Raw genomic sequence first — 14,224 nt, 5'->3', positions numbered from 1 at the left:
GTAGTCTGATCTACTTAACCTTGACTCGACCTGACATTTCTTATGCAGTTGGTGTGATGAGTCGGTACATGCAAAATCCAAAGAAGCCTCACTTGGAAGCAGTTCGACGAATACTAAGATATGTGAAGAGTACAATTGAATATGGTCTTTTGTACAAGAAAGGTGAAGACTGCAAGTTAGTTGGTTACTGTGATGCTGACTATGTGGGAGATCATGACACCAGGAGATCAACAACTGGGTATGTGTTTAAGCTTGGTTCTGGAACCATCTCTTGGTGTAGCAAGAGACAGCCAACGGTATCTTTGTCAACCACAGAAGCAGAGTATAGAGCAGCAGCAATGGCAGCTCAAGAGAATGCATGGCTGGTACAGTTGATGAGTGATCTACATCAACCAGTAGATTATCCAGTACCATTGTACTGTGATAACCAATCGGCAATTCGCTTGGCGGAAAATCCAGTCTTTCATGCAAGAACTAAACATGTGGAAGTGCACTACCACTTTATCAGAGAAGAGATTGAGATGAGACAGGTCAAGACGAATGATCAAGTTGCGGACTTGTTCACAAAAAGTTTAAGTACAGGCAAGCTCGAAAATTTTCGCTGTCTGCTCAGCACAGTGCAAAGAATGAGAGCTGACATTGAGGGGGAGTGTTGAGAATCAATGTCAATTGTAGGTGAAGTAAGTGTGTGAGGTTGGTGAAGTAAGTGGAGGTTGTAGGTGAAGTAGGTGGATGTTGTAGGTGAAGTAAGTGTGTGGTGTAGCTTTCATTTGGTTTGCTATAAATACCCAAGTCCTCAAGCATTGTATATCATCCAAGGAAAAACAAAGCCTAGAGCTAAATAAGAAAAACTTTGCTAATTAGTTTGTTTTGTGAGCTTTCTTTAAGAGTGTGCTCTATTTTCTTCTTCTTGGGATCATTAGAGTTATCTTGGATACTCTTCTTATTCAACAGGCTACTTCTAGAGGAGACTCTTATCATTCATTTGGGGCGAGTCATCAAAGATATTTTTTAGGAGGTACTCAGAGGGCATTCAGGCATGGACCACAGACTTCTTTTGGAAGGGGTTGATAGAGTTATTCTAGATGAGGATCTCAAGATCAGCCACAAAAGATACTACCATGGATTTGCCCTCACTACGGACGACGACACTCCGGCTCTTGTGGTTCTAGGATTTACTATCAGTGCGGCTATGTTGGAAATCTTTTTGATATCTTGTACTTTCTTTGATGAACATTCCCACCAAAAAGAAACTCAATGAAATATTGAATTTTCATTATGGTCATGGGATACGGCATTAGTTTGTGTTTTTGCAATGGTTATAGAATTTTCACTTATGCTTGACTTTTGTCCTCCTTATATTTGTTGAAAATATATTCCATTTCGTTCATTAGAGAAATATTATTTAGGTTAGTTGGGTAAAGTTTTATTTTTCGATGTGGGACAACTCTAAACTCACCTCAATCTGCGTGGTGTCATTGTTAAGTGATAAGACTACATTTTTAAGATAATCACCATAAGGGCTCACTATAAAAAATCACCGTTAAATCACAATGCCTGCCCTTCCTTTCAACTTCAGGACTTCACCCACAATGCCTCAATCCAAGTATCGATTCATTCTCTTCATTCTTATCCGTCAGCTGTGATGGTGGCGACGACGATAGCACAAGAACATCTTTAGCAGTAGTATTCCACCATCAACATTGTGAACAATACTCAGCACAGCTAGTCTTCTTTGCTTCCTTTTTCCCTCTTCCTCTTCCTCATCCTTGGTCTTCAATCTAATTCTATGTTAGTAAATCCCATTTAAAGTTATTGACCAAAAACGAATCCCATTTAATGTTTTCAAACAAGACAATTAACCATATGTTGAGAGAACTTGCCATGTGACTTGGACAGAAGGAATACTGCATTATTCCTTGTCAGACAGCACGCCACCTTTACAGCAGAAAGAACCCATGCTCTGATGTGTTGCAGCATGGGCAGCGCCACCTTTTACAATATTTGTTTATTACATGCAATTGTTTAAATGCATGCGTGTATGTAAGATGTATATAAAAACATCAACTGCTATTACAGCAGTTACCAAGAATAATACAACAGAAATATTAAACTTAATATGGTATCAGAGCTTAGGCAATCCTTTGCTCTGCTCTGCCTTCACTCTTCCGCTGCTATACTGTGATCTGTTACTGCAGCAACCAGTGCACTGCAAACTGCACACTCGCAGAAGAACATACACAGCCATTAAGCACAGCCGCAGAGCACAGCCAAGCACAGCCACTGCACAGTGCACACTGCCTGCCGACATGGCAACTGATTCTTCCAGCAAACACACCAAATACGAAGATCCCAGCGATCCTCTTTATCTTCATCACTCTGATCAACCTGGAGCGATCCTCGTCACACACCCTTTGAATGACGAAAATTACTCCACTTGGAGCCGAGCCATGGTCATGGCCCTCAATGCCAAGAACAAGGAAGGATTCATCAATGGATCCATTAAAAGGCCCGAGTCTGCATCCACAAGTGAATTCCAACAGTGGACTCGTTGCAACAACCTCGTGAAATCCTGGCTGCTCAACTCTGTCTCGAAAGATATCGGAGCAAGTGTCATCTACAACAATGTTGCAGCTGATATTTGGAATGAGTTGAAGGAACGTTTCTCTCACACAAACAGTGTACATCTCTTCCATATTGAACAAGAGATACATGGAAGTGTTCAAGGAAATTTGAACATTGGTGCATATTATACCAAACTGAAAAGTTTTTGGGATGAACGTGATGCCATGTGCACTCTCCCAACCTGTACATGTGGAGCTGCAAAAGAATTAATGCAGTTTCAGCAAAGTCAGAAAACCATGAAGTTTCTCATGGGCCTCAATGAATCCTACGCTGCGGTTCGTGGGCAACTTTTACTTATGGATCCCCTCCCTGTTGTCAACAAAGCTTTCTCACTTATTATTCAAGATGAGAAGCAAAGAACAGTTTCAATACATGCTCCTGGAAGGTCCTCAGTCACCGACACTGCAGCTTTCGCCGTGCGGGATAACATGCGCAACTTTGGTAGGAATTTTTCTCCAAGAAATTCCCATCTAAAATGTGGTCGTTGTGATGCAACTGGACACACTTCAGATACCTGTCGTGCACACCTCAAGTGCGACTATTGTAATTGGAAAGGTCACACCATTGATCAATGCCGCAAAATGAAAAAGGCGAAAGACAACAGCAATAGGGGAGATTATCAGGATCGCAGGGGTTCCAATTCCAAGGCTAATCATGTTGATACCCAGCCAACGCCTCCAGCAACATTTTCTTCGTCCTACAGCCTCACTTCCGAGCAATATCACAATCTGCTTGCACTCCTTGATAAGAGTCAATCCAACTCCACATCTAATCATGTCGGTACCACCTCTACTATGAATAACTTGTCAGGTAGAGTTTTTTGTGCTTCTGCTCTCAATAAGGGAATGGACTGGATTTTCGATACAGGCGCCACAGATCACATGGTCTGCTCACCAAGCTTAATGACCACAAGTGTTCCGGTATACAATCGACAAGTGCACTTACCCAATCATGCACTTGCCGATGTCACACATATTGGCACAGTTCATCTCTCGAATGATCTCACCCTTCACAACGTGCTTTGTGTTCCATCATTTAAACTGAATTTAATTTCTGTCAGCAAACTTACTAATACCTCATCTTGCTTTGTCATCTTCACTGATAAAATGTGTCTACTTCAGGGCCAACGATCAGGGAAGATGATTGGGACGGGAACTGAACGAGAAGGACTCTACTACCTTGATAATGTGATGAAAACCAGGTGCAATTCAGCGTCAATTTTTGCCTCTGCTTCCCAGCTTTGGCATCAACGCCTTGGCCATCTTTCCAACAAGACCTTACGGCATCTCTCTACTTGCATTAAAAATTTGAATTTTTGTAGCATTGATGATTGTTTGATCTGTCCATTAGCCAAACAAACACGTGCTCCTTTTCCTTTGAGTTCTATCACCACAAAAGCTCCTTTTGAGTTAATTCATGTTGACATTTGGGGAGGTTACCATGTTCCCACTATCACAGGGGCACAATATTTCTTAACTATTGTGGATGATTTCTCAAGATGCACATGGGTTTATTTAATGAATCACAAATCAGATGCACGATCTTATCTCATCACTTTCATCCACCTTGTTGAAACACAATTTTCCACACGAGTCAAGGTTCTTCGTAGTGATAACGGTCCAGAATTTTTTATGACCCAATTTTTTTCAGATAAGGGGATTCTCCATCAAACAAGTTGTGTCTCTACTCCCCAACAAAATGGGGTAGCAGAGCGCAAACACCGCCACTTACTCAATGTTGCTAGAGCCTTACTTTTTCAATCTCATCTTCCTAAGAAATTTTGGGGTGATGCTATCCTCACTGCCACTTATCTCATAAATCGGACTCCCACTCCTCTTCTTCAAAACAAATCACCCTATGAAATACTTCACCACAAACAGCCAGCGTATGCCCATTTACGAGTGTTTGGTTGCTTATGTTTTTCTTCCACCCACCACCATCGTCCCACAAAATTTGATGCAAGAGCCACACAGTGTCTTTTTCTTGGGTATCCATATGGCACAAAGGGATATCGAGTTTACGACCTTCACACGGGTAAAATCTTTATCTCCCGTGATGTTATTTTCCATGAACATGTGTTCCCTTTTTCATCTTCTGCTGCAGTTTCACCACTTGTGTTTCCACATACTCAAGATACTGCCTATGATGATCCCATCATTCATCCGTCCATTCTACCGGAGCAGGATTCCATCGATCCATCCTCTTCTTCGCCGGTGAGTCCTGTTTCGGTTTCATCTCCTTTTCTTTCCACCTCACCACCTCGGCTTAAACGACCCACTCATGCACCTGGTTATCTTCAACAATATCACATCGACATCAACCTCCCTTCTCGGTCCGTCCCTTCATCTCACTCGGCGTTGACCAAAGTACCAGGTACTCCTTACCCTTTGTCTGATGTCCTCACATACGATCGTTTATCTGCTCGACATCGTGCTTTCACCACTTCCATTTCAGCTGCCACAGAACCCAGCTCATTCTCACAGGCTATACGCGACCCTCACTGGCGTTTCGCTATGGAAGAAGAACTGGCAGCCCTTGCTGCGAATAGGACATGGTCTCTGCAACCACTGCCCCCTGGCAAGAAGCCAGTTGGATGTAAATGGGTTTACAAAATCAAATTTCGCTCCGATGGATCCATTGAGCGATATAAAGCACGCTTGGTTGCCAAAGGTTATAGCCAAATTGAAGGCTTAGACTATCGAGAGACCTTTGCTCCGGTTGCAAAATTGACTACAGTTCGTCTACTCCTTGCTGTTGCCTCGGTCCAACAATGGCACCTCCACCAGCTTGATGTTAATAACGCTTTCCTCCATGGTGATCTTGAAGAAGATGTCTACATGTCCTTGCCTCCTGGTTTCGGACGAAAGGGGGAGACACGAGTTTGTAAACTTCATAAATCTTTGTATGGGCTTAAGCAAGCCTCTCGTCAATGGTTTATCAAACTCTCTTGTGCTCTTCGAAAGGCCGGTTATCAACAATCCAAGGCAGATTATTCATTGTTCGTCCGAAACCATGATGGTAAATTCACTGCCCTCCTTGTCTATGTTGATGATATTATCTTGGCAGGAAATAACATACAAGCAATTGAAGATACCAAGTCTTTTCTTATGAAGCAATTCAAGTTGAAAGACCTTGGCCAATTAAGATATTTCTTGGGCATTGAAATTGCTCGCTCTAGCAAGGGGATCACCCTCTCACAGCGAAAATATGCCCTTGAAATACTTGAGGATGCAGGTCATCTTGGCGCAAAACCAGCCACCTCTCCTATGGAGCAAAACTTATCACTCAGAAAGGACGAAGGACAATGTATTACTGATCCTTCCTCTTATCGACGACTTGTTGGGAGACTAATCTACCTGACAATCACGCGCCCTGATTTGGTGTATGCTGTCCATACTCTTAGTCAATTTATGGAGAAGCCTCGAACTCCACACTTGGAAGCAGCCCAGCGAGTCTTACGATACGTTAAGCACACACCAGGGCAAGGTATTTTTCTTTCTGCAAGAAGTCCAATTCAATTGAATGCTTTTTGTGATGCGGATTGGGCCAGATGTCGAGACACACGACGTTCTACCACCGGATACTGTGTATTTCTTGGAGAATCTTTGATCTCTTGGAAAAGCAAGAAACAAAATACCGTGTCACGTTCTAGTGCAGAGGCAGAGTATCGTTCAATGGCAGCAACTTGTTGTGAAGTCACTTGGTTGAAATCTGTTCTACAAGACTTGGGTATCAAACATAAACGTCCAGTCAAGCTATATTGTGATAATCAAGCGGCACTTCACATCGCTTCGAATCCGGTCTTTCACGAAAGAACCAAACACATAGAGATTGACTGCCACCTTGTACGAGAAAGAGTTCAAAGTGGAATGATCGAGACATCTCACATCTCAACCATGAAACAACCAGCCGACATCTTCACAAAGCCACTGAGCTTATACCAGTTTACGACTTTGCTTTGCAAGTTAGGAATAATCAACATTCATTCCAAACTTGAGGGGGAGTGTTGAGAGAACTTGCCATGTGACTTGGACAGAAGGAATACTGCATTATTCCTTGTCAGACAGCACGCCACCTTTACAGCAGAAAGAACCCATGCTCTGATGTGTTGCAGCATGGGCAGCGCCACCTTTTACAATATTTGTTTATTACATGCAATTGTTTAAATGCATGCGTGTATGTAAGATGTATATAAAAACATCAACTGCTATTACAGCAGTTACCAAGAATAATACAACAGAAATATTAAACTTAATACCATATCTCAAAAGTCCAAAGGCTTTCTTCTCATACATCATTGTATGCTAAGATCTTCTCACAACATCATATTTATAAAAATGGCAAAACTGGATTCCACTAAAAAAAATCCAACCACAATTCATGCTCCTAATTGCTACCCCATGATGCCCACCCTTGATTCGCAATTCAAAGTACTGATTACATTCTCTTCACTCTTATTAGCTGATGGCTGTTAGCCTGTGACAATGGCACCACGTGCACATCTTCAATGGATACTGGTGGTTGTAACTCAGTTCAAAGTATCCTTTGCCTCCACCTCTTTTTTCTCTACATCTTGCTCATCCTTGGGCTTTGCCTCTTTTTCCACTGCTAATCCTTTACCTCCAGCTCTATCATTAGCGACTCTCTCTTTATCTTCGCACTTCTTGCTTGTCAGTAGCTTTCCTCCGTTACCTCTCTCTTTACCAGTTCCAATTTCAATATCGCATAATCAATTTTTTTCCTTATGTCACTTAGTACTACGGTCTAGTGATATTCTTTTTCATTTGTAAGTGAGAGGTCTTAGGTTCGATTCTCGCTAAAGGTAAGTTTTGAACCACATTATTGCTATTGCTACCATTGTGAGGCTAAACATACCCCCTCCTCCTTATTGTAGATAATATCGTTTGTTAAAAAAAAAAATATTAAATTGGTTGAAGGAGTTTTCGGTCTCATTATATGCATACATTTTAATCACTTTAAAATTATTTGATTATATTATAACTATATGATTGTCTCGCTATATCAGTGAAAAACGGCTTTGAAGCAAGAATATATATTACTATTCTACTAATAAAGGGTTTGCATTCTTTAATGGAATCTATATTTATCTTAGGCTTATAGGATGATTATGAACCTTTAAGCTGATTTAACATTAATTTTTTGTTAACCATGAGTTGGTGGTCCAGTGGTAAATGGCAGATTACGAGGCTTCTTTAAAACTAAAAACTGGAGGTCTCGAGTTCGAAACCCATTGCTGGTGTGGAAGCCAGACTAGAGGCCAAAGGGAAGCTGAAATGTTTCTGTGAGTTTTCCCGGCCCCTGGAATGGGTGGATAACTGTGGTTTGCCACCAGCTGTCCCCCTTTTTAAAGAAATAAAAAACATTAATTGAGTCTTTGTCTTTTTTTGTCTAGGGAGGATAATTAGTTTAATTATGCAATCATTAATCTTAGACATACATTCTTAATTGGGGTTTGGCCCAACTACTCATGCTTCAACTTCTCTTTGCTTCTTCTCCATAAGCTACATGGTAAATATAGAAACTCTAGCCCAATTGGCTCAAAGAAGTTACATTTAGTAGGGAGGTAGAAATTTTAAAGAGATATTAGAGGTGGAGGGAAGGGCTTATGCCCCTATAACAAATCAATCGATGGAAGGCCACATATGTCGATGAAGAACATCCATGAAAGTCTCATAAGAACTCCATAGATATTTTCCTTTACAAAACTCAAATTAGAACTATTTTAACATAGGGATTAACTTTCTAGTTTCCTTAGAGGCCTAATTAATGACAATAGGAAGCTCACTTAACAAGGGAACAAGAACACCAAAATCTCAACCCTCCTTTGTTGGCCTAATCCCCTGTGTTCCAAAACGCCAAAAATTTAGTTCCAAAACCTCATGCTCTTTTCAACCCATCTATAACTGTTGAGATGTAAAATATTTTAAACAAAAGTTGGAAACAAAAATGAATGACTTTTTGCATTAGAGTTATGAAAGAAACATAAGGAGTATATAGACCCCTTGCCGCACTCCCTAGGGCTTGGCGGTTTGGGTTTTATCCCACACGTCAAGCCCACTCAGTTACCTACTTTGGATTTGTGACTTGAACTCCCTTTAATTAAATAAAACCAAATGACTATTTAATTAACATCATGTCGAATATTCTTAAATAATTATCAATATAATTAACATTTAATTATATCTTATCATCATCCATATAACATTACTAGAGCTTATCATATGTGTGTGACCTCTTAGGATCTAACTAAAGCCAGCTGTGAAATTAATTAATGAATTAACTTAATTCCACAAACCATGAGTGACACCTAGTAGCATGTTTTCGCTACTCGGATTAGTAAAAGTATACGAACCTTGATTGTAGTTACAATGCAATTCGGTCATTCTATCATTCATATCCTGATCAAAATTTCTGTGACATGAATTTATATCAAATCACATATTGTCATCTATGATCATCATAATGCATCTCATGTTGAAGTAGTTCTTACAACACATAACTTGATCAACAGTTACTTTAGCCAGAGATTTTCTAGATGGATATTCCAGTGGCTTTGAGGGATATCTCCTTCTATTGAACAATTACCATAAGGTGAAAGGTTCCTTATCGCGCATTCATGTCTCTTCATATTCATACATATGAACCCAAATTTCACACTATTGAACCCTACTATCTCATTGAGGGTTTTAAGGTGAAATCAAAGTTCATACCTACAAATATAAGATACATATGATGTCTCAGGTCTAAGAACTATTTATACAACCAGAAACTTTGTACCGTTTGACATGTGGTAAGCATCAATACGTTTAAACTTCTTGGACGGTTAGTGTTCAATGAACTTGTTCAACAAACAAACATATGTATCCATCATGTGTCCAACACGCATAGCATGAGACCATGCTCACCTTAATGTGATATACATAGGCCTTTCAAGATAAGTTGACTTTCCAAATGGTTAGGAATTTTAAAGACTAAATGATTATACAAGTCTCCCTGCCCTAACCTCATTTGGGACATTGCTTCCATACCTTAAGTCCAGTGAATCCATTCATAGTACATTATCTCTATAATATAAAGTCAAAGTCATGAAGAATAATACTTGCCCTTTTATTAATTAATTAACTAGCATTTGCCTACACATTTTGTGTGTATGAACACAATTTTTTTAGAAAATGAGAAGGAGAGAGGGAGAGAGAGAGAGAGAACGTGCGGGGAGTGGGAGGTTTTTGTTTTCGGTTTTTCTTTTTTTTTTTTACTACTTTTTTATTTTTTTAATTTTGGAGGTATTTTAACATCATCTGTATGTGAGGTTTCAACAAAAAAAGCAAAATTTGAACATGTGAAATTACATTATTGCCCATCATTTTTTTTTTTTGTGTGATAGAAGACTAATTTATCTTTTCACCCTCTTTTGGTTGACAAAGAGGATTCTATTAATTAGTAGAGATATGAAGTTATTATATAAATATCCAATATTACATAAATTGGCTTTTAAGGAATAACTCCAACATCCACACCAATGACAACATATCCTGATGAATGCTATGATCCAAAAAACTATGTTATATCTATAGATTCTACACTTAACAAGAAAATTAGGAGCGGATGGGAAGATATGAAAATAAAAATGAGCAAATACATAGCCTCATACAAGATGATCCAACTGTTTTTACGGATAATAACAGAATTTTGATCCTAAATTTTATTATTATTATTATGCATTTAAGAACCGGAAACTGCAAACAGCAAGAATCCTTGACCTCAGGAAAAGCATAAACTCGAGTAGACTTACAGGAGCTCCTGAGCTGGATGCTTCCTTGGAGAACCTTTCTTCATCGAGAAAACGAGATGGGATGTCTTTTTCTGAAACAAATACATAGTTTTAGATTTTTCTTTAGCAAAGGACCATAAATATTCCAGAATATTTATACATACATAGATAGAGATCATGGGTCCTACCTTGCAAAAATGGTACAGAAACTTCTCCACCGCCAACTCTCAAAACATTTTCGTTCAAATCTATAATGCACTCCTCATTAATTACAACCATTGAGAAAGACAGCTATCACAGAATTTGGAGCATGGATTCTACTTGATGCTTACGGAGCATATCCAACCCAAAGAGAAACTCCATATTCGGAGCATCGAGAACCATGACTGAACAAGGGTAAAATATACTTCCAATCTACAGAAACAATGTTAAAAAGCCTGTCACTCAAGTAAACATTTCAGATAGAGTATAAAATAATATGGATTTGCTCAGCATAGGCAGCTACGTTGATTGGAGCTACATGTATACGACCCAATATCTCTGATTGACCAACTCCATGAGCAATGCCCTTATAACGTTGATCTAAAAGCCTCAACAATCTGGAGAGTTTAATGCCAAAACAACACAACTTAGGCTTTTGCTCCTGTAACTTTCACATTATTTATAAAATATGAAATAAAAAGAATCAAAAGAATCTCTAATAAAGAAAGGAGCAGTAATGCATTCAAAAATTGCCTTCTTTTTCGTAAAAACTTACCAGAAGAGTTGGTCGCAAAGCAAAATTTATGTGGCTAAAGTTCTATGATATAAAGTAGTCGGTGAAAAAAAACCGACTGAGATTGTTATTGAACTACCTCCTACGGTTCTCTCATGCATCCAAATCAACATCAGTATTCATAAAAATATGGAAAAAAAAAAAAATCAACAGAAATTCTAATAAAGAAAACAGCAATAAAGCATTCAAAAATTGTCTTCTTTTCACATGAACTTATCTGAGGGTTGGTCGCAAGATCTTATCTAAAAGCGGCTAAAGCGACATGATATAAAGTAGCTAGTGAAAACAACCACTGAGATTGTTATCCAAATCAACATCCGTATTCATCTTAAATTCATGCATGCAAATTTTATTGTGTTTGGGCCACTGAGTTTCCACCATGAAACACACAACCACACAACTAATAGACAGTGGACGGATAGCCCAGATAGACAGGGACGAGACTCGAGTACATGATCCAAGCATATTCATCAATAGAATATTAAAATGAGTCGCTTGTGTAAATATACTTTGACAACCAGTAAAGATTAGCCTAATAGTTAAAATTAGCTCATACCCACAACGCTCGGCACAACTTTTTGATATAATAGTTGACTGCGCTCCACTGTCAACAAATACCTGGATACAAGTGGAAATAAACAAAGTATGTAACTTTTGCAGTTACTTAAAGTACAGACAATCCATAAAGAACGCTTAGTTGAGATGGATAGCCTTTATTAAGTTGTACAGGAAACATAAAGGGCAGTCGAATTAGGAAGGCAACACAGATGACAGAAAAATATTCCAGCCATCTCATATCACTTTGAACTGTAGAGAAAGAAGAGTAACACAGTCCTAAGCTATTGGGGAATAATTACCTTCAACGGGACACCATTCACTTCCATGTCAACATACAACGTAACCTGGAAAAACATAGAACATCAAACAAAATACCAAGTTAAAATTATAACACTGGTAGAGAAAGCTGATAATCATACATAGCACTCTTGCAAAAGCTTCAGGGTTATGCTCCAGAGCAGCAGCCCAATTTTCATCAATTCCTTTCTGCAAAGGAAATAAGCAATATTAAAAAAAGGGTGGTGCTATCCACACACCCCAAAGGGGTGTGTGGAAGTAAAAAGGGCGTGTGGATAGCACTACCCTAAAAAAATAAAAAAATAAAAAACAAAATACATATTGTGAGCAATTAAGAAATGGTTTTTAAGAGTACGTTACCACCGCAAATATTTGAGGAAAGAACAACTACAGCTCCAGGTTATTAAAGAAACTATGGAGTTGAATCATCTTCTGTGAACCTCACTCATTTGACAAAGACAATAATCACATTACCACTATCCTGGCGAATAGCAGCTTCAATCTTCTTCTGGGCTTTAACATCAAAAGCAACTGATCCTTACACTATCTGCAGTGACGACAATGTCAATGGTTGCTTTATCATGTAAACAATCTCGTTTGAGATATAAGTGCAACATCAGAAAAATTTTATGTGAAACAATGAGAATGAAGCTCATTCGAATTTAGAATCAACAAATTTCTAGCAAGTGCCTACAAATTTTACATTACACAAGCTCGTTTTCAAAATAAAAGGCAGGTATATGGTGAGGACTGCATAATCATATTAAGGAACTGAGTGTACAAACGCATCAGAGATTCCGAGAGTTGGCTTAATACTTTGGCGAGGATGGTAAATACCACATCATCCCAGACTAATTGGAATTTGGGGAGCCTTCTCTTCGTCATTTAAGTTTTTTGATACTTGGATTCCGGGTAGGTTGAACACCTTAAGTTCATGCCCTTTACGCCGAAGTGTAATTATAGTTGTAATTCTCATTACAACTTCTTTGACATAAACCCCATCTGCAGAGTCAGCAATGATTTTAGCAAAAGCATCAGACCGCTTTTTCAGCTTAGTCTTCCAATAATTTCATTCGCCTGCTACATTATCTAGTAGATTTACACGATGCGCTCTTGGCCTCATATGATTAATCAATTCTATATTGCACGAAATGAACAAATCACAACTCAACTCACTCCCCTTGTTCGACAAAAGCAGTGAGACTATAGTATTCAACTATATTCATATGTAGTGTCATAAATACAAACTAAAATTGAAACACTCACCATTCTGAGGTTGAACGAAGGCTCATCTTTGATTCCTTGTATGTGGTAGTGTAGAAGCAACTGCCTCTGAAGATATGGACATATTGCGACTTTTCTGTCAGCCAACATATACCAAACTCTACATAGTATGAGATAAGAATCACATTATAAATTTCAGAAAACCAAAAACCTCTAATAGTTGCAGACAATAACATGTACCTCTAATAGAACTTTTCTCCACATCAAGCATGTTCTTTGCGAAATTCTTGGTTTTGCCTGTCATTTCATACTTGTTGCAGACGCACAATCCACCACAACATAAAGTGCTAGCTAAGAAATATGACAAATGAGAAGAGGAAGAAATGAGAAGAAAAGAATAGATGAATCGATTTTAATTTGTACTGCTAGGTACACTTGTAAATTTTCACTAAAATCCAAATTTTCCAGATCCAAAAAGCTGCAACCTAATTCATCCAAACAACCTAAACAGTAACCAAAGTATAATGGTTAACTCTATCTTCTCACATTATCATTGAGCATCCATAACCCCACAATAACTACCACATACATGACCTACATATACATATCAATATTAACCAAGGGAAGAGCATACTTCAAAATATGGAAATAAGGTGACAAATAGAACGCAGCTTCAGAAATCCTGCAGAAATATGATGATTAAATTCACAACTTTAATAAGCTGGGCAAACTAGTGCCGATTTTGTCGGATGATTGACCATGTACATTTCTGGAGAAGTACAAATGGATGGCACCCAGACCAAGCAACTCCAATAAATATAGAAGCCAGCTGCTAGAGACAAACATACAATGAATCGTAGTGAGATGAAGCATGAAGATGGTGCTTTACCGCAGTGGCGGAAAGCAATCATGCCTATGCACCTTGGTGTGGGTTCAATCCCCACCAATTCCCC

The 14,224-nt window shown here is 38.8% G+C and overlaps 1 protein-coding gene across 1 annotated transcript; it reads right to left on the bottom strand.

Annotated features, from left to right (window-relative positions):
- Positions 1–10,360: 10,360 nt before the first annotated feature.
- LOC137744473 (protein DNA-DAMAGE INDUCIBLE 1-like) lies at positions 10,361–13,575 on the bottom strand. The gene is made up of 9 exons (XM_068484277.1): positions 13,512–13,575; positions 12,949–13,049; positions 12,177–12,236; positions 12,050–12,094; positions 11,749–11,810; positions 10,923–11,016; positions 10,739–10,831; positions 10,606–10,675; positions 10,361–10,509 (listed from the first exon to the last, which is right to left on the bottom strand). Exons 1-9 carry the CDS (start codon positions 13,573–13,575, stop codon positions 10,361–10,363), a joined length of 738 nt encoding a protein of 245 aa, XP_068340378.1.
- Positions 13,576–14,224: the final 649 nt, after the last annotated feature.

The sequence above is a fragment of the Pyrus communis genome, chromosome 9 (genome assembly GCF_963583255.1).
Source record: "Pyrus communis chromosome 9, drPyrComm1.1, whole genome shotgun sequence".
In the NCBI taxonomy this organism is placed as follows: domain Eukaryota; kingdom Viridiplantae; phylum Streptophyta; class Magnoliopsida; order Rosales; family Rosaceae; genus Pyrus; species Pyrus communis.
The sequence above is the reverse complement of the archived record's forward strand: the minus strand, read 5'-3'. Positions and strand labels throughout refer to the sequence as shown.